This window comes from Protopterus annectens, chromosome 2.part2 (genome assembly GCF_019279795.1).
Source record: "Protopterus annectens isolate FY-2018-M chromosome 2.part2, PAN1.0, whole genome shotgun sequence".
Classification (NCBI taxonomy): Eukaryota; Metazoa; Chordata; order Ceratodontiformes; family Protopteridae; genus Protopterus; species Protopterus annectens.
In genome coordinates, this window is record NC_056730.1 from 1123464774 (window position 1) to 1123487178 (window position 22405).

The window sequence follows — 22405 nt, forward strand, 5'->3', positions numbered from 1 at the left end:
CTCATTCGAGGCATGGTTCCTAAAACGTTGCCTCCTTTTGAATGCCAAAAAAAAAACAAGCTACTACTCTTTACACCTAACAGTAAGTCCCCCCCCAATCAATTTCTCTATCAAATCAAATAATGGTACCATTATAACCCCAGACTCTACCACTAAACTATTAGGAGTCTTAATTGACAATAACCTTACATTTGATAATCATATCAATAACACTATAAAATCCGTAAATAGAAAATTAGGCTCCCTATATAGAATAAAACCATTCTTAACACCAATAGCTAGAGCTACTATTGCCCACTCACATTTAATCTCCACTCTTCTCTATGCTTCCCCCATTTACACCAACCTGAAGAAAAGTAATCTCACTAAACTAACTAACTCCTATAATAATATTGCAAGGTTTGCCACTGGGAACCCATTTAGAACCCATCACTGTTTGAACTTAAAGCAACTTAACTGGCTTGAACTAAAAAACATTCTGATACTCTCCCAACTTACCATTATTCATAGGATATTTTACCAGCCCAAGAACACACCGATACTCACTAACCTTGTTACCCCCTATGTAAACCTCAACTCCTTACGCTCCTCCACTAAACTACTGGCTAGCAATACCAAATCTAATAACATGGCAGGTGACTCCTTGTTTTCAGATACCACTGGAAAATTCTGGAACATGTTGCTATCAGATCTAACTGCACTTCCCTCCTTCCCACTCTTTAAACAAAAGCTGAAGCAACATCTTATAAAGAACTGGTTATGCCCTTGTTCTTACCCTGACTAATTGTCTGCATTTCTTTTTTTTTTTTTTGCCATGTTTCAATATCCTCCCTCCCCTTTACTTTTTCTAACACTACTTACCCCTTAGTTGCAAAAACTACTTTAAACTATTTCCTAAAAATAGGAGATGAACTATCTGTGAACATATTTGTTAACAACCTCACATACATTCTGTAGGAGTATCTTATTCCTTTCAAAGCTCCTGTATTTCTTAATTAGCTTATTTTACTGTAGCTAAGGCTCTCTACTGATTTCTAACGATTGTATTATTTTTATATTGGTGTAACTATTTCTCTTTCTATATGGTATTGTTTCTTAGATAGTATTGACTTTGGAACTACTGTTCTCTCATGTACTGTTTGTCTTACACTTTCATGCTTCCTTTTTCTCAGAAAATTGTACATTATAAACATTTAAATGTTACCACATCCCAAAGACATGCTGAAGAAGAAGAAGATAAACATTTAAATGTTACTGTGGAGCTTTTCTCCCCGGGCCTCTACTGAAAATGGAAATATATCCAGTTGGACTAGCCCGGTTAACAAATGTAAAATAATAATAAATAAAAATAATAAATAATAGCATATAAATGCTCATAAATCCTTCTTCTGAATTTACGGGTCGTTTTTCCAATGTAAAATGCACCACAGGTTTTGCATAAAGCTAAATAAATCAAGCCTTCATTGTTGCAGTTGGAAAAACTACTACTCTGAATCTGATAATCTCTTTGTAAAATATGTACAGACTCCTGTCTGAGTATATAAGGACATTGTGTGCAAGACCCACATTTATAAGTTCCCAATTTCTTGCGTGAAACAATAGTACCATTGTACTCCAGTAGTTCCTTGAGATTTCTACCTTTTTTATATGTAAATCCTAGGGTGTTAGTGAACAAAACATCCAACTCAGAATAACACCTGAACCTGCTCCAATGTTGGGTAATAATGTTTTTAACCCTAGATGTATTCTGGTTATAAAACATAGCATAATTACCCCCAAAAATTCTTGAATTCTTTACTGGTGATATTAACCTTAGATGTTGTGTGGTACCATGTGTATTTGTTGGTACTACCACACCTGCATCTCCTGTTCCCAAAATAGGGGCAAACCTGCCTGTTCTCCCATTTTTTACTTCCTCCAAGACTTCAATTAAATAATTGGGATATTTTCTAGATATAAACATTTCTTTGACTCTCTGACTTTCTTGCTCGAAGTCCAAATCCAAAGAGGTCATCCTACAACTGCGGACAAATTGTCCCTTGACAATACTTCTCTTCTGCTAAAAACGGGTGGGAACTGGTGAAGTATAGGTATGAATTAGAAAAAGTTTCCTTTCTGTATACACTAGATGTAAACTGCTGCCCTAGGACGTCTTTTTTAATAGTAACGTCCAAAAAATTCATATGGTCATATGTAATGTGAGAAGTAAATTTCAAGAACTTAGTGGTATGGTTTAAGTAATTTATACATTCTATTAACTTATCCTCACTACCTTTCCAAAAATGCAGATGTCGTCCAGGTAATGTTTGTAATATACCCAGTGTTGTGTATATTCAGATTGGAACACAAACTTCTCTTCCCATACCATGAGCAAAGCCCTGAAACATTGGATCACAGCTATCAGCTTCTTACCTCTAGAGTGGAGGACAAATCCAGAAATAACTTTTTAAAAATATTAGTACTAGATGACAGACTAAGAGAATGTGAATTAACATGCATTTCCTCAAGTAAAATGTTTGTAATTCATTATTGACCTTATTTATTAAATATAATCCCCACACTTTCTCTTAAATTCGGTAGTTTTAGGAAGAATTAAGGGAGAAAGAGCAAATAGTTGAGCGCAAAAAAAACAAACAAAAAAAAAAACGGACAGTTGTGGGCTCTACTGCGGACCATCATTGGACACTGCTGGCTCTAGTATTCAGTGTCTTGACATAACTGTTTTCAGAACCGTCAAGTATTACTGAGAGCATACTTCTTAATTGACCCTAATTTTTATGCAGATTTTAGCGCTATTCCCCCTAATTCCACCTAAAAACTGACTTCTGGAGAAAAGATGGTGAATTACACTTAATAAATAACAATTATTGTCTTATACATCAGAAAATGTATATCGATTCACATTCTTTTCTGCTAACGTCTGAAATTAATAGTATCATATTTTACTCTAGGGCTGCCACCTTTTCAAATGCCCAAAGTGGGACATTTTTTATAGAAATATGAAATATAGCAATAACCCACGTCTGGGTGTGGGTAATGCTAAATTTACCCACGGTTGGCGTGGTTTGGTCCCAAGGGCGAAGCCCGAGGGACCAAACAAAGCCAACCGTGGGTAAATTTAGCATTACCCACACCCAGAAGTGGTTATTATTATACTATGACATTATTTAAGAAAAGAAACTATTACTTTTCTTAAATAATGGCATAGTATAATGCCTGTTTACTGCCCTTCCGCAGATGTCTGGCATCCGGCAGTTCTGATGTACTGCGCCTGCGCAGTACATCAGAGTTGTGAGCAACGGAGAAAGCAAGATCTCCGTTGCTTTTTATGTTCGCTATGTTAAATGAGTTTAACATAGCGAGACAGTTTTAAAATAAGCAACAGACATCTCCGTTGCTTATTTTAACTGTCTCGCTATGTTAAACTCATTTAACATAGCTAACACTAAAAAGCAACGGTGATCTTGCTTTCTCCGTTAAACACTGTCTCTCGATGTTAAATGTGTTTAACATAGGGAGACAGCTTTAAAATAAGCAACGGAGCCGTTGCTTATTTTAAAGCTGTCTCGCTATGTTAAACCCATTTAACATAGCGAGACAGTGTTTTAAAAAACCGAGTTATACTAATGGAAAAAAGTCCGGGCGACCGGACCTTTTTCCATTAGTATAACTCGATTTACAACGGGCACGCTGGCCAATCAGCGTGCACGTTTTGGGGGGATCATGGTATAATACAGTAGAAATCATACCCACATCTGGTGCAAAGGACAAAAGTTCACTTTTTTTGCCAAAATAAAATATTATTCTTGTAGCATTTGAGTTGCTTATGCTAGTTTATATAACATTTACATGTTTCAGATCCAAGATAACTGTTTTATGAAACTATTAAAGAAAGCTTGGGAAATATTTTTGTCCTAAAATCTCAGGACATTTGCCATTTTTTATTTTTTTTTTTTCGCAGGACACAACCATAGCTCTCAACCTTCCTTCTCCAAAATGAGGAACACTAGCCTTCATAATGTGGGACAAATGGGCAAAATGTGGAACACATACTAATGGCTTACTAACAACTTCAACTAGGAAGGCTATAGGATGGTTAAAATATGCTAGTTTCACTTATAAATAAAATCTTTTAATGAATTAATACGATTCATTTCTATTTATCATGGATTTCACTGAAAAAAAATTCCAAACACTGAATGTGTGACACAGTCTTTAAATGTGGAACTTTGAGGAACATTAACTTTTTAAGACCTCAAATGAGGTACGTTCCTCGTATTGAGGTACTGAACACAGCTGCCCAAAGAGGGACTGTCCCTCGCAAAGCGGGACAGGTGGTATGGTAATCCTATTTTAATCGTGTCCGTCATTCTATTGCTGTACCTGATTGAGAACTGTGAGTGAGTAGTATTTGTTTTGGACTAATCTATTTTCCTACAGTTTGATCAGTAAGATACAGAGAGCGAGTTCATTAAAATTGTTATATCGAAACGTTAATAGTCAACTTCTGCTACGCAAGTCTCTTTGTAGGTTTTACCCAACTGTCTTATCGCCAGCTCCCTCATGGCTGTCTTAGCGATACGCAAGCGTCCTTAGCAACAACGTGCTGTTTCTTGGAAACCCAGCGAAACATCGTGAATTTACCAAACATCAATGCCCAGAAGTTAACCAGTTGACTGTATTGACCTTAACGCGACGAATAAAATGGATTATGGTGCACCTGAAAGAAAGGGAACGCTTTTTCTGCGTTCAAATCACATGAGCTACAACCGAGGCACACTCGTTTCCAACTGGTACGTCAATCCCAAATTACTTTATATATCGCGATTCGCGACGTATCCACGAAAGTGCACTGCTTTCTGCTCTGTGTGGGGAAAACAAACGCGAATTTCGTATTACCCACCGCTGCCACTTTCTTGCATACTATTATGAATGGCCGCGTACCAGCACTGCTGTTGCATTTGCTATGGCAGCAGAAACAGCTAAAAAGCCAAGGTGTAGTAGGATGCATACCCACAGCTATCTATCCCTTTTCCCAATAATAGGGGACAAGCCAGTAATAAGTATGTGGGGATGCAACACCCAGAACATTTTTGAATATGTACTCGATGTACACTGGACTGCGGTAGTGTCACCCTGCTTAGAATGTTATACTAGTACACTTTGACAGCATCTATTACAAACATGATTTTATAATGTCAGAAAAACAGCAAACACGTTAAAAAAACAGTAACGGTGTAGCGTTACTAAGCGATCCTTCAATAAAACACTAATATATAACTAAAAACACTAAGATAGACATTTCTATAGCTGCACGTTTCTGCAGAGCAACATTGATTTTGCCCTGTCTCTCTTAAAATGTTTGATTTTCCTGGTAAACCATTGTAAATTAGTCTGTCAATGTCAGGCCAGAACTTCTTAGTTCAGAAAATGTGTGATTGCTTGTTGTACTATTTACTTTTAAAGTAGGGTTGCCACCTTTTGAAATGGCCAAAGTGGGACATTTTCGGGACACACATCAGATTTTACAGGCCTACACATACCCATGGTCAGTACAAAGGATAGAACTTTACTCTTTTCCCTAAATAAAAGCTTATCCTTGTAGCAGTTTAGTTGCTTATTTTGTTTCTTGTAACATTTAGGTATTTTAGATACAGGAATAACTATTTTATGCAACTATTACATAAAATATGGGACATAATTATGTCATACAATCTCAGGACATTTGCCATTTTTAATATTTTTTGTCAGGACACAACTGCCCAAAGAAGGACTGTCCCTCGCAAAGTGGGACAGGTGGTAACCCTATTTTAAAGCCCTTCATTTTGTCTCCTATTGTATTGTTTCTCTTTTCCTCCTTTTTGGAAAATAACCAAAATGTACAGTCAGTCTGTAATGTCAGAAACTAGTTTAATACAACTTAATGGTTGTAATCGTAATATGCATGCTGATAATCTATTAACTTTTTAAGTGGATTGAAAAAAAAAGCTTCCCAAGTGTTACATTGGTGTTGCTAATGATGTAGGCAATACTGGCATTTTCATTGGTCCAGTGTTCTCCATTATCGCATGAGAAACACTAATCTCAGGTGTTATTGACCATCTGTAAATCTCAATGATTTTCTTAAAAAAAAAAAAGAAAGAAAAGAAAAGAAACATGGGTCAGGTAAAACATATAAAGAAATCAGGGACGTTCAGGATACAAGTTTTTGTCCAGTACAAGTACACCAAATGCCACAGCTTAAACACACAAATGAATGTAAAGGAAAGATACCGATGATCAAGCAGTTTTGTCTGGGTGGACTAATGTGAAGGGGGGAACATTAGGAACAGTTAGGGCATTTAGATTGTAGGCAGGGCAGATAGCAAACAGAACTTGGAGGCAGCAAAGGAGGGTGATAATGGAACATTGGACCTCGCCAGTGCTTTTGCATAGCTCACAGAATGTTAAGGCAGTTGTGTAACATCTAGGATACTGCATATCATTTTGGGCACAACTCTCAACTTAATAACAGCTCTGAATAAACAGGGGCAAAGCAAAAAATATGGGTAGAAAAAGTACAGTTGTGTAAAATCTTACTATAACGGGAGATGTCATTGCCTTCACCGCTGCAGTATTCCTTACTGATGGGATTCCGTGCCATGAATCCCTCCGTCTGGCCAGTTTGCAAAAGATTTCCGTTGCTTTAACGTACGCTGAACATCACCTGCTTACTCCTTCCATAAGGTAGGGCATAAAGGTGACGTTCAGGCGTATCATCCTCAGAACAGATTGCCTCGGTAGGAACAGCAGTCCAAAGAAAACCAAGGAGAATCTGCACAGCTAGGAAGGGAAAAAGTCCAGGGGGATGGAGGGAAGGAGTGATTACTGCAGTGATGAAGGGAAGGACATCTACCATTATGGTAAAATTTTACATAACTGTATTATGTCTTTACATTCACCGCTGCAGTATTTCGTACTAATGGGAGAGTGCAAAAGCTCAAGAAGAAACCTGGGAGGAGGAAGCAGCAGAGCCCTCCAAGAAGCCATGAAGAATTGCAGCATCAAAGCCATCTCTGGCTCTGGAGATACCATCCAACTGGTAATGTTTGGTAAAGGTATGCACAGAAGTCTAGGCAGCAGCTTCAAGAATAGAATTAGCAGCTAAGCCTTTGAAAAAAGCACCAGAAGAAGCCACAGCTCTAGTGGAATGAGCCTTAATAGAAGAAGGACAGATCTCACCATGAAAAGTGTAACAAAAGGAAATATCTTTTGAAATCCAAGTGGAAATAGTTTGCTTGGAAACAGCCAAACCTAAAGACCTAGGATGAAAGGAAACAAATAACTGGTCAGACTTCCAGATAGCTTTAGCTTTATCCAAATAAAATATGAGCTGTCTATGCACGTCTAAGGTATTTTTTCCTCAATAATATATTCTGTTACAAACTCTGTACTGTTAATTACTTAATACCATTGTTGATGAGTTTTATTTCCTTTTTAAAGTTGCTATTTTTATTAGTATATTGATATTTTTTTTCTGTGTTGTTTGAACTTGTACTATTGTATTTAGACCATGTCTTGGAGCTTATCTCCCCGGGCCTCTACTGAAAAAGGACATGTATACAGCTAGACTAGCCCAGTCAACAAATGTAAAATAAATGTAGCACCCTCTCACTGTCAGATTGCGGAGAGGGAAAAAGGTAGGCAAATTAATAGACTGATTAAGTGACAACTCATTAACTACCTTGGGCATAAAAGAAGGATTAGTACGCAAGGACACCCTGTCCTCATGAAATATCAGAAAAGGTGGACAAGTCATAAGGGCTTGCAACTTAGACACTCGTCTGGCAGAAGTAAGAGCAACAAAAGAACTGTCTTCCAAGAACAGTGTTGCAAGGAAGCTGAAACAGCAGGCTCAAAAGGAGTCTGAGTCAATTTTTCTAGAACAAAATTAAGATCCCAGGGAGAAAGAACAGGCTTCCTGGGAGGTCTAATATTAAGGATGCCTTTAAGAAACTGCTTAGCCTCAAATCTAAAAGCTAATGGGGGAGTTAAAGGCAGACAAACAAAAAGAGCTGATAAGTGGACCTTAATAGAAGAATAGGCCAAACTAGCATTGAGCAACTCACAAGAAAGAACCAAAGGAACATCCACAGAAAGTGGGTCCAGGTCATGAGAAAGACACCAAATAGAAAACCTCTTCCATTTAGATAAGTAGGATTTCCGAGTAGTAGGTTTCCTGGTCTCCTGGAGGACCTGCAGCATGTCCTCAGAAAGAAGGTGCCTATGAGGAATCAAAACCCTATCACCCACAGTGTCAGTTGAAGCGTGGATAGATGGGGATGGATGAGAGAACCTTTGTCTTGTGTGAGGAGAGCCACCCTGTGAGGTCACTTGTGATGATTGCCTCTGGCGAGATGCAGAAGTAGAGGGAACTAGTGCTATCGTGGCCAAAAGGGAGTCACCAACAAGATTTTGGGAGCATCCTGTTGAATCTTGAACAGGGCTCTTGGAATGAGAGGAAGGGGAGGGAATGCCTAAAGAAACATCCCCTTCCAAGAAAATGAGAGGGTGTCCACCTTCCAAACCAGATGATCTTGGACTCTGGCACAAAATAGAGGAAGTTGTTTGTTCAAAGGAGAGGCAAAGAGATCTACTTGAGGAGTACCCCACTGGTGAACAATGTCCAGAAACACATCCCTGTGAAGCATCCATTTGTGGGATTGAGTGAAGGACCTGCTCAGATTGTCTGCCACAACATTCCAATCTGAAAGAATGTAAACCGCCTGAACAGTCACATGATATTGGATAGCCAGATCCCATACCAGAAGTGCCAGCCGGCAAAGACGGTAGGATCTTGTACCCCCAGTTTGTTGATATATAACATGGCTGTGGTATTGTCTGTGAATACCTTGAGAGGCCCTGCAGAGAAGAGAGGATGAAAGGCCTGAAGAGCCAGCAGAAGAGCCCTCATCTCTTTGATGTTGATGTGCTCCTTCTACTGATGAGGCGACCACTCTTAGTGTATATTGTATTAAACAGCTTTTGGTATTGCTGTTAATAAATCCTCTGCTTTTATTTTGTGGAGTCTTTTATCACACTTTTTTCTGAGGTATCCACACTCCCTGAACCTTCAGGGAGTCAACCATTGCTCCCCATCCCACATCTAAAGCATCTGTAAACAGACCCTGAGAGAGAAGCGGAGGCTGAAAAGGGAGCTCTGGATTCAGAGACAACTGCTGAATCCACCACAGAAATTTGACCTTGAGACACGGGAGAAGAGGAACAGGAAAGTCTAGAGGATGTGCATGCTGAAGCTACACTGACTTCAGAAACCACTGGAACGTCCTCATGTGGAGCCTGTCCAGAGGAGGCATCGGAATTGTGGATGCCATGAATCCCAGAGCTCTCAAGACACTCCCTGGCTGAAATGGAGGCCAGGCGAAGAAGAGTTTGAAAGAAAGAAATGAGAGTTAATGCCTTTGGAGGAGGCAGGGATGCCAGCATTGGTACCGTTTGAAACCTGCAACCCAGAAAGACATGATCTTGAGAAACAGTCAGGGAAGACTTGTTGAAGTTTATTGTGAACCCCAGGCTCTGAAGAAAAGAAATGGCAAGATGAAGATTTTGCAAAAGGACCTCTGGAGAAGATGCCTGAATCAGCAGGTCATCCAAATAAGGAAATATTTAGATCCCTTGAAGCCTGCAAAAGGCAATCACAGGAGCGAGGCATTTGGTGAACTCCCTTGTGGCAGTAGAAAGGCCAAAGGGCAGAGCACAGAACTGAAAATGCCAGGAAGCAACAGAGAAATGCAAAAATCTCCTGAAAAGATGATGGATCGGAATATGGAGATAAGCATCCTTGAGGTCCAGAGACACCAGAAAAGCCTGAGGGAGCAAAAAGGGACTGAAGGGACAACATCCAAAAAGAAGGCATCTTCAGAAAGGTGTTCAGATGGGAGAGGACTGGAATAGGTGTCCAGGTACTTTCTTTTCTGGGCACTAGAAACATTCTGGAATGAAGCCCTTTCCCCCTTTGGGAGACAGGCACTTCTTGAATAGTACCCTGAGCCAATAAACAGAAAAACTTAAAAAAAAAATGGATTTATGCAACAGACCAGTGGTTAAAACTGCTTTCGGACTGGCGTCAAAAAAGTTCTGAGGCTGGTACGCCTGAACGTTACCTTTATGCCCTACCTTATGCAAGGAGTAAGGAGGTGTTATTCAGCGTACCTTAAAGCAACGGAAATCTTTTGTAAATTGGCCGGATGGAGGGCTTCATTGTAGGGAATCCCATTAGTAAGGAATACTGCAGTGGTGAATGTAAGGACATCCCATTATTCCTCATAGCTTGCAAGTGACTTCATTATGAGGAATATTCCCATAGCCAGCTTAGGCACCGGCGAACCATGCATTCCTTTGTACCTGGGGGGGGGGGGGTCCCAACCACAGCTAGTTATCTTATCTTGATATTTTGTAACATGTCTGTCAAACCAACAAAAGCTAGTACAGTAAACTTGTATACTTAATAAACAAGGTAAGTAATAATAACTGTTATCTTTGAATTTTAAGTGAGATATGAATACCCCAGGTTATAATAATATCATTTTAGCAAGTACCAGGTTTCACAATTCCATTAAATATTTTACCACTGACATAGTAACCCTTGTTTAGTTAAGCCCTGCTAGTGTGGACATTCTCTCCACTAAAACTAACAGAGCCAACTTTAGTAACTGTAATACCTGTGGCTGCAAGCCCCCCCCCCCCCTTAGTCATCCTTGACTGTGTGGAGTCACCACAAAAGCTGCTGGTTGGAGAAAAGTCAGGAGAAAAAATGTACTAATTTCCTGATTATGCTCTTTAACCTGGACAGGACTGTGATATGGCTCTGCTAGGATAAAGCTGATAATGAACATGGGCAAGATAATCACTAGAGAGATCAGCAGCCCAGAGTGACCAATAGTGCATATCTTGGATTTAAAAAGAGCTGATGCTTCCCTTCTTCGGGAATTGTTTTCTGTTTTAGGGAGTTATATAAATGCTATCAGAACACCAGATACTATAACTCTCAACTAATTTCTTTGCTGAAGAATTCTGGCAGTGCCAAAAAAATAGCAGAATAAAGGCTCAAAAATCAGAAACATGATTTAAGTATTACTCTAATTCACCTTTTGCAGCAGTGCACTTTTTTGGACAGTAAGAAGTTTAAAACTCTGTCTGGATTTATTGACTGACTGTGTAATTGTAAATGATTTACCAACAAATCTTTTATGAAGAACATAGCAAAACTGAGACATAACCAGGAAAGGTCTCTGAAATCAAGGACAGTGACAGGTATGCATTATTCCTCAATGAGGTGAATAAAAGTGACTTATCCCTGCTGCTGTTTGACAGCTAAACATCAGTCACTGATCTGGTGTGGCAGTACCAATGTTAAATAATATATTGCTATTTGCTGAACTAAGCACAGAATTAGAATTGCTATGGCTTATGCATGTGTGTGTATAGAAAATATCACAATTTTTATCTGTGCACACACCCAATAATGCCAGGCCACATACATTATTCTTCTGGGTTTTAGTAAACAATGCAGCTAACAAATTACATTTCAAAAGTAAGGCATAGAATATATCACAGAACTTTCAGACATTTAGGTCATTACTCCCCAGCAAATGGATACAGGGAAACCCCTTAATCATCCTCGATTGTATGGGGCCTAACAAGTGTCATTGGTTAGGGAAAATAAGCAGAAAAAATGTGTAATTTTCTGATTATGCTCTTTAACTAGAATGGGACTGTGATATGATCCTGTTTGGATAATGCTGATAATGGCCTTTGCTGTCAACCGTACCTATTCTTAAACCAGCCCTGCTGAGACGTGTGTGTGTGTGTGTGTGTGTGTGTGTGTGTGTGTGTGTGTGTGTGTGTGTGTGTGTGTGCGTGTGTGTGTACGTGCATGCGTGTGTGTGTGTGTGTGTGTGTGTGTGTGTGTGTGTGTGTGTGTGTGTGTGTGTGTACAGAAAGCTGCTGTAGGTTATGGGTTGGTGGGCTGGGGATTTTGTGGTTAGTACTACTAACATTTTCATCACAGTCAAGCCTTAGAGGTGTGCGTACGAGGTCCTTATACCTTACATGTTTGGGCTGGGGACAGTGTGGTCATTGTTTCATTTACAGATCATAGAGGTGTACTGAGACAGTTAGTATAGCTTGTGTAGGGGCAGTGTACCGTCTAGAAGCAACAAACTAAAATAAATTACTGTAATCATATTTCACTTTCATCATAATCACACTTCAGGCACATAGTGGCTGCCATTAGGGTGTAGCGTTGAGGACTAAGGAGGCATGCTGTGTATATGTATGTCACCAGTCACTTGAAATACACGACTGTAGCAATTTGAACCTCTGCTTTCATCTCAATCTAACATCAGAGGGATGCATTGGGGGGGGGGGGGGGGGTAGGAACCCAGGCAGTATTCCCAGATAGGATCTGTGTATCTTCACAATAATTCTCTTGCTGGTTTGCTGTGAGTCACTATTTTGTCATCTTTGAATATTAAGCCTTGGGTACAACTTATGTTTTTCCTTAAAAGAAAAAAAAAAAGACTGACATTCTTTTCTTACTCATGATTTTTGTTTAGGCCACTGTTGAATTAAAATATTGGGAAAATGCTCTAAAATATATTTCGGAGCATCTATAGCTCTGTGGCTTCTGGGGACTTTGGCTTAATTGAGTTATTTCCTAAACTGTTATTGCTGTGCAGTCTTGGTCAGGAAAGGTGTGTTGAAAGAATCAATAAAATTAAAGCTGAACAGCAACACTGAGTTTCTTTACTTAATCATAATTTCTGTTCAAGCCATCATTGGATGAAAAGGTTATGTGGAAAAAAAACTTCAAATGGAAATTAGAGCATATAGAAAGTTATGACTTTTTGAAAAAGCTGGAGTAAGGCAAAATGTGAGAAAAGGGAGAAGAAAGTAATGTGCATTGTGTGGGACCCCCAAGATGGGGGGAAACAGAGAACCACTGGTGTGTGTGTGTGTGTTTGTTTGTGTGTGTTGGGGGGGGGGTGAAATAGTAGGCAGTGCCTAGGATGCCATTTCAACTAAGTTCAACTCTGAACATAGAGTTGATGTAATGCATCATTGTTGCAACTAAATACCAGTAACTGTATGTCCCTTTGTGAGATGGGCCAACACAGTGTGGTATGTAGGCTTGTTGTAATGTAAGAGCGCTGTAGCTACAGGTCATTCTGTGTGCACTACTAAAAAATTGCTGTGTGAACTCAGTAGTTACATAAGAGGGGTGGCAGTGACAGAGTGATACTTAGACTTGAAGTGCCTAGGAGGCCTCCCCAACTTGACATTTGGTGGAGGTCGCAAACACTAACCCTCTCCCTGAATGTACCTCGTTTTGAGTCTTGAAGTTAACGTTCCACATCTGAAGAGCACATTGCGCATTCAGTGATAAAAAATGTTCTAATTAATGTCACGGACAGCTGAGAGAGATTTTCAGCAATAATGAAAAGCTTTTTACTTTTGTCATATTTAGTGGCAGTAGCAGTTTCAGATGATAATGGGGAACAGTGGACTTTGTGTAAACCGTGTCACTCATTATTCTGGACTTGCACTTATGCAAGATCCAGTGTTCTCCATTATCGCTGAGAGAGGACTTGACAGCCATGCCTATTTATTCTTTTTTGCTTAACCTTTCAGCTCCAAAATGTAGGGCACTAGCTCCAAAATGTAGGGCACTTACTAAGAGCTTCATTTAGGAGGCTCACACAGCATGGTAACATGTTGTTTTTATGCCTATAAATTGTCTAAACATGATTCTGTATTTATTTACCTGAATACCTGTTAATATTTTTAGCAATGAATGTTTAAAGTAACTTTATAAGACTCAAAAGGAAGACTGTTCCTCGTAATGATGTATATTTGAGAGGTTTATAGGTAGGGTGAGATAAGGAAAATGACTGACCTTCCCCCTTTCTTCCTAAAAGCAAGAAAGTGTTGAATTCAGGAAAAGTAAAGTCTTGTGAGGCCACAGATGTGACTGCTGTATGTGTTGGGAATGACATTTCCTGTTTTGTCACCACTACAACTTTTCATCTTTCATCTTCCCAAGCAGGGGTAATGAGAGTAGGCTGGGATGTCACAGTCCCTGTATTGGTTAGGAAGGGCAGTCTTGAAAGACTAAACATGCAGGTGGCCTGATGGAAGAGGACTTAGTCAACTTGGTCCCCTTCACTCAGACTGTAGCTGCTCCTAGCATAGATGTGAATCCTTACATGCTTTGTGATGTAGTGGGTAGGCCTGGGGTGGAAGGGCCCAATGCTTGGGGCATTCTGATTATGATGCTGCAGGTTCTTGTTGGTGAATTATGTTGTGATTTATGCCAGGTAAATTGAATTGCCTGATTTATTGGGCCTGCTGCGATTCCCTTTTAAGGCCTGTCCTTTGTGCACATTTTATGATTCCTTTATTGGTCTTGATTTATCTTGTTTGATATTAACTGCCGTTTGGAAAACCTTGCCAATTCAGCATCAATTATCATAATTGCTGTAATGTGGAATAAATGCATGGCTGTGGCCTATAAGCTCCAACTGAAGTATATATGGATTGTGGCTACATATTGAGCATGCGGATTGTGGATACATATTGAACATGTCTACCTTCTTCCTTAGGCAAAAGAGTATGGGTCATTGAGAAAACACGACTGTGCTCAGAATATCAAATGCCTTGTATGACTAGCTATCCAACTAAGCTTCTAGTGTAGTAATTATAGTTTATAGACTGCATGTTTAATTCTTAGAAGATTAAACATGGGGAAAGTCAGCAGTGTAAAAGTTGTTGTGGAATTCCAGAAAATTGTTTTTGCACCTCTGTGCTTGGGTGAAGTCAGATGTATACCATGTAAGCCATGGTGTAAAACTAAATTTCTATGAAGGGATAACATTCTGTCCAACTTCTAATGCTTTCTCCCTCTTGGCTCATACCTCCTACTAGTAGTTTGGTGTACCTATGCATTAAGCCAAACACTTTTCTTCTAGGTGATTTCAACTACCCTTCCATCAAATTCTCTGGACCAGTTAGTTCGCATCCCATTCAGGACTGATAAAATCCTGGACATGGTCTTTACCAATATGAGATAGCTTTGCTCCCCACCACTTGTAACTTCCTCCATGTTTAAGAGTGGACCACAAATCCGTCAACATTCACTGTAAGACTGAAGCTGGAAGCTTCTTCCCATACCTCAGTATTTAGAGATTATACTAAGGCCAATGTGCTAAAACTGGGTGATGATCAGGCTAAATTCAAACCCCCCTTCCAACCTTACATCCCCACTGCCTATGCAGAATCCTTTACTGCCAAATTTACAGCATGTGTCAATAGCTGCATAGATGCAGCTGACCCCGCCAAGGGAAATATAGAGTTATAACATTTTCTACAAGATTAGACCAGCTACTGCGCAGGAGAGGAAAAAAAGTGGAGGTATCTCAATCTATGTCTAGAAGAGACTTGCATCAAGGCTTGTAAAGCAGCATGATGCACAAGTTCTTCATGTCCAAATAACTATTAGAAAGGCCCCATACCATATATTAGCTAACTATAGAACTTTCTCTATGACTTAAGAGCGCCACAACACCTATCTACAGGAAACTAGAATCACATAGTATTAAACCCAATACCATTTTCCTAGGTGATTTAAACCATCCAACTATAGACTGGGAAACCTACACCACCACTAGTGCACAAGCACAGAGATTCCTGGACTTTGTCAATACAAATGCTCTGGGACAATAGAGTATCCAATAGGAGGAATAACATCCTGGGTCATCCTTACTAATATGGGACCTTCTTGTACCATCCCTTGTGTATCATCATCACATGAAAGGCCTAACCATAAAGCAGTCTCCTACATAAAATTGAAACCAGAGATCTCTTCCACCCAAGGTACCTTTAGAAATTTCTTTAAGACAAACTTTCTACTTTTAAGTGATATATTGGCAAGTTTCAAATCCCCACCAAACTCGGTTAACTTCATTGAATATGCAGAAATGTACACCATACTATAGCAGCATGTAAACAGCTTCATTGCTGCAGCTATACCCGTAGGCGCAAGTGTAGGGCAAACCCCACAAACAAACCCACATGGTGGAACCATAATATCAACAAGCTTTATAATAAAAGGAAAATAATTTTGGCCAAAAGAAGAGTAATTCCCAGAATGTTAGATCCCTTGTCACTGAAGCAAACAATTCAGGAGCTTAAACTCCACTAAAGCCAAGCATGAGGCTAAAAATAACTACCCAAGCCAAAGACTATCACAAGTAATTTTTAGTTATGTTCATAACCTCAAAGCACAGTGCAACAATTCGCTGAGCTGTTTATGAACGATACTTATGCTGATGCTGAAGATATAGCAAACCGACTGTCCATTTAAATTTAGCTCTAACATTATCCCTTTCTCCTCTCTCTGTCCCTCAAGATATACCTGAAACTGACTCCCCTCCAGCTATCACACAAGATCAAGTCTTAAAAGGGATATCAAAAGCTAAAAGTACATCAATAGGTCATGACAATATCCCTGGATGCATCTTAAATAGCATGAGGCACAATGTAGCCACACCCCTAACAACATTGTTTAATTTCAGCCCCCAAACAGGTTTTGTACCAAGTGAACGTAGAACAGCTACAGTCATTCCCACACATGAGGGAGGACATTCCAAAGACCCGGACAATTGCATAACCATAAGTCTGACCAGCCTCATCTGCAAAGCCATGGAATGACTTATCATGGAACTAATCAGTAAGGATACAGGAAACCTCTAAACACTGGAGTGTCTCAGTTTGGATTAATCAAGGGCATGTCATGCTTACTTAACCTGGTGGATTTTTTGAAAATCTTACCAACGCAATGGATGAAGGGAAAATGGAACACATAACATACCCTGACCTGGCCAAAGCTTTTGACATGATTTCCCACTCAGGCATAGTAGAAAAGCTAAATAAACTTGGAAATAACCTCCTGTGTCACTGGATTGCCAACTGACTCTCAGGAAGTAGGAAATCAAAATATGGGATGTTACCTCCACAAAGGCCAGTCACCAATGAAGCCCCCAGGGTTCTGTGCTGGGATCTCTCCTGCTTGGCATCTACTTTTCTGAAGTACAAGCCAATACTGAAGGTCTTTGGCAAACGTGACTGAGTCAGCCAATGACTGCAAGGTAGGAGCAGTTTTTGAAGTCCCAAATGAGTTAGCCATCCTGCAGGAAGGTTTGTCCCAGATATATAACTGGTTTCAAAATCATGGAATCTAACTAAATGCCAAAATGCATTAATGTATCCTTTGGGAAGTCATCCACTCTAGGGAACTACAATATGCCCCTAAGAGTTGACCCAATTATTTGGATTGGGGAACTTGTGTGGTCAGTGACCCAACTTGACCAACTTGTGCCCCTTGTAAGAAAGTACTATACTGCACAGCTTATAAGCAAATGTGTATTGTGCCTAGATCTAGGGATGTCATCCTCCTCCTTTACTCAGCCCTGTTTAGATCAGTGATTGAATATAGTGCCCTCTTTGACATGTATTTGTCCAGACATATGGAACAACTGGAATGGCCACAGAGATATCTTACTAAAAGGATACAAGGCCTAAACAACATGTCCTTCATGGACTGACTCAAAGCCCTGTCACCATTACTCTGTATCCTACAGAATGTTAAGAGATGACCTGTGTCTAGCATACAAGGCATCCTCTGACTCAATACTGATGGATTTACTGTGCATCAAGTCAATTGGCATCAGGAATATCTGTAGATGATAAAGAGAAAACATACCCTAAGATTGCTTCTTGTACTGCTAATGGGTAGAGATAGCTTCTAAATGCTTCATCCCATGCATGGGTCCCTTAAATTATCTGTGGTATCCCAGTTATTCTCATTAGGGGTAATACATAGTTATCGACCATGGATGGGTATGGCCAATCTTTAACCAAATGAGATAGGGTAATTTGAGCAAAAAAAAAGGACAACTGGCTAGGCTTAAAATAGCTTGCAAGGGCAGCTAGCCTATTACTTATGAACCTCTAAAATCTCTGTGGCACAAAGTGTAAGTGCAGTGAGCTTAAAGAACACAGCCGATTTAGGGTTTGAATCCAGCTAAAAGATATTTGGGGAAGGGTTTGGCATAGTAGATATGGTCTTTACCTTACAGACACAAGGTACAGGATATGATTCTAATATCTGGTTACTGGCTAGGCTTGTAATAATCTGCAGACTGGTAGCCTAATATTTACATATGAATCTAAGTAAATCCCTATGGTGGAACACAAATATAAACAGGTACTGTGTTATAAAAGAAATTGTGCTTCCAAAAATAACTCTTATGATGCCAAAAATGCACTTGCTAAACTGAACATGGATCTCTGGACCCTAATCAAATCAATCAAAGCTAAGATGTGAGGTGAAAATAGCCACCCAGGTGAAGATTAACCACAAAGCCTTCTTTAGAAACTTCAAATAATTTTAAGCAGTGCTCGGAGTTAATAGTAACACTGTATTATTGGACCCAGAGAATATTTGCTGGTGGACAAGGTTTAGCTCAAACTTTACACCCTCCCCTTCCCTCCCATATTTCCAGAACACATACCTGCATTTACATCCCTGTCAAGAACAAGTCCTCAAGGCACTGAACAACTCCAAGAACTCTTGTTCTGTGTGACCAGATAACATACTTTGCAGCTTACTGGCCAACAATCAAAAAGAAAAGAATCACAGAAACGTTTTATGCTTTTAAGTAAAACAACAAAAAGTTCACAACCAATTTTAACAATAGCAAAGCTCTCAGGTTTCCCCTTTGTCAGTGCTCATTTAAATCAGTTAAAATACTCTCCATTTAAATTAATGAAACACATAAAACATGTAACACAGCCTGCCAATAATATATATATATATATATATATATATATATATATATATATATATATATATATATATATATAGTTTCACTTTACAAGATCGAATTCCCAAAATCTCGAACCTCATATTATCGAGACCAAAAGATCGAGTTTTGGAAACACGAACTTCTAAAATGAAACGAAAAAAAAAAAAGTCAAACATTGCTGTGCCCCCCACACCCCCCTACTTAAATATACCAACTCCGAGATCGCGCTACAGTGGGGAAAAGGGAAATCTCCCATATTGCGCTGTATGCGGAAGCGCAAAATGGGAGATTTCCCACTTCCTGTCAACACCACAAAATAGATAACAACATTACGTACACACAGAGCGTACAAGAAGCCTTCCTCTGTGTGCATGTAATGTTTTAAGGTAAGTAAAGTGTTATTTTTTAAAACTTTACATATTCGATATACTGAAATGTCGATCATATGGTCTCGACCATATGACATTCGAGATTTCAGTATTTCAATAATGTAAAGTGCTCCCATATATATATATATATATATATATATATATATATATATATATATATATATCAATGCCTTAATTAAAGCAATTAATGCAACTTCTGTTGTTTTTTACTTAATACTGGTTTCAAACTCATTAAGGCATGCTACTGGAGAGTATTTTAACTGATTTAAATGAGCACTGAGGAAGGGGAAACCCGAAAGCTTTGCTATTGTTAAAATTGGTCGTGAACTTTTTGTTGTTTTAATTAAAAGCATAGATCATTTCTATGATTCTTTTCTTTTTGGTCATTGAACTTGTTCTATTGAACACAGTTAACTGCAGTGGATTCTTTTTATATTAGTTCTGCTTACTGGCCAGCCTGAAACTGGACTTATCAGATGCCCTTCAGAAGCATTTAAATATCCTTCTTCTAACAGGCTGTCTTCTGAATGAATGGAGGACAGCTACTGTCATCCCCCTGCACAAAGATGAGGTGTCAATGGACCTGGGGTTATTATAGCTGCACAGCCTGACCAGCCTCATCTGTAAGCCTATGGAAAGGCTCATTATGGAATTAATAAATAAGGACAGAGGTAACATGCAAACTTTCAAACCAAGCCAGTTTAGATTCATCAAGGGCAAATGCTGCCTGCTTAACCTGGTTGACTTTTTTGAGGAGGTTACTGAAGCAACTGATGAGGGCAAATCAGTACACTCTGCATATCTAGACCTCGCAAAGGTGTTCAACATCATTCCACACTCAAGAATTTAGATACATTGTTTCAGCTAAATGTAGATCCCTATGTAACTCATTGATTGATGAATGTCTCACAAATAGAATCCAGGAAACTAGGTGGGTGACCCTCTCCTTCAAAAGTCCTTTCACTAGAGGTGTAAACCAAAGTTCAGTTTTTGGGCTACTCCTCTTAGGCATTTACTACATGGAGGTCAAAGCAACTGTTGAGTGTTTAAGGCAGATGACTGCAAATCTGGTGTAGTTATTAATTCCCCCAAAGGACACAAGATCCTCCAATAAGGCCTTTCCCAAACAAGTAGCTGGTATCAAAACTAAATGCCAAGAAATGTATAATATCCTTTGGCAAGTATGACTTGTCTTGTAATTATCACATCCACAACACCCCCGACATTTGATCCTGTAGTCAGAGATCTGGAAACCTATGTAGACAATGAACTGTCCTTTTATCACCATATAGCCACTATTTTAAGGAAGTCCTTTTTCATCTCACAGCTTGTATCTAAAGGTATGGCTTCCAGGTCAAAGAATGATAATCATGCAGATGTATAAACCTCTTAGGTCAAGTTGTTGTTGTTGTCTTTCGGCTTTTCCCAGTTGGGGGTCGCCACAGTGGAACTCCGATCCGCTAATGATTGGCAGTAGATTTACACGAACGCCAAGGTGCCAGCTCGACGTCCAACCTTCAATGAAGGCATGCCCATTTATGCATGTCTTTTGAACGTCACCCAACCGTGGGGAGGACATGCAGACTTCACACAGAAGGTACTCCCCACACTCCAGCCGAGAATCGAACGGGAGAACCTCTTGCTGTGAGGCAGCAACGCTACCGCTGCACCACCGTGGCATAAAGAGTATAATGCCCCTTTCTGTATGTAGCTGTTCAAACACTGGTCACAGCTGGAAACACCACAGTGCTTACTCACTAAAACAAAATCAAGGGCCTAAATCAAACACTGTGGCTGTCCCAAAGCCTTTTCCTTCTTGGTATTATACAAGCTGCTTTGAGGTGACCTCTGCTTGCATATAGAATCTTAACGGACCCCACCCTTACCTATTGCACATGCGTAAGTTCAAGGATAGCATGAACACCCCCTCAAAGGATGTCAGTCTGTTTAGCAACAAAATAGGATGTGCTGGAGGGATAGGTATGTATCACAGATAATACAGCATCTATGGAACTATCTTATACTGCACATAGAGCAAAGTACTTCTCTTACTGTAAACAAATTTAATTTGGATGGATGCTAAACTGCGGTTAAATTTCTGTTTTTTTTTTCCGTTGATATACTTATGGATGGGGCAACAGGTAAATGTCTTAACATATTCCTTTGCCCACTTCTGGGTTACTTGTAAACAAAACACTTGCAGAAATACCATGGAAATGTAAAGCTAGGCTTCTTAAAATCCTCACAAAACAATAGCTTAGTAAGTACATTGGTACTTATGAATCTATGAACTATATATCCCACTTCTCTGAATACAATTGAAATAAAATGATAAATGAACTGACAAGGAATATGCCTAAATGATGTATGCTTGTTATATTGTTAGCTATCCTAACATATGAATATGAATCTAAATACTGTAGGATCTTTAGTTTTGTATTTAGTGTATATACAATAAAATAAAGATATTTATGCTATAGAGTGTAGTAATCATTGCAGTATGCCATATGAATCAGAGGTTTTTGGCTGTACCTTTAGTTTTTTGTGTGTTATCAAAACACTGGAGCATCCTCAAAGTAATTTCTGCCTTAGCAAGGGCTGTTGCTGAACTTCCATTGTTTATTCATAAGCTGATTCATAAAGATTACTCCAAATCAAGCTCTTAATAACTAATCAGTAGTTTAATAACTTAAGTCATTGCTGTCCCACTACATGTACCAGTACCTTTAGCAACCTGACATTGCAGTAATGTCAGACTTGCAATGTGAACAACTAAACAGCTTGATATAGTACCAAGTATGTTATTTAATTTAAAGTACAGCAGAAAAAGGGAACAAGGACCAGCTGGATATTAGCCTGTACCAAGTGTCTAGCTTCTGGTTAAACTTAAACTTAAATTCTCATTTAGAAAGAGGGCTTCAAATAATAGTTTCATGAATAATTTAAGGACTTTGGCAAGCTTCACTAATCTACAAGGCAAGGGTAATGCAACTGTCCTATGTTGAGAGAACATTTGCGTTCAGCAACCTAAGATAGCAGTGATGGCAGCCTGAGGACATAGTCATTGGAAGAGATTATCATAGAACTGAG

General features: G+C 39.3%; 1 protein-coding gene across 3 annotated transcripts in view; it reads left to right on the top strand.

The window, feature by feature from the left end:
• The first annotated feature begins 4621 nt into the window (after positions 1–4621).
• Positions 4622–22405, top strand: part of CFAP95 (cilia and flagella associated protein 95) — an 841009-nt gene continuing 823225 nt past the window's right edge. For 2 of the 3 annotated variants that reach the window (XM_044064364.1, XM_044064365.1), the window contains exon 1: positions 4622–4793. In XM_044064364.1, coding sequence (XP_043920299.1) covers positions 4705–4793 — 89 coding nt within the window. In that variant the 5' untranslated portion in view covers positions 4622–4704. The remainder of the gene's footprint in view (positions 4794–22405) is intronic. The other variant, XM_044064366.1, reaches the window with a different exon arrangement.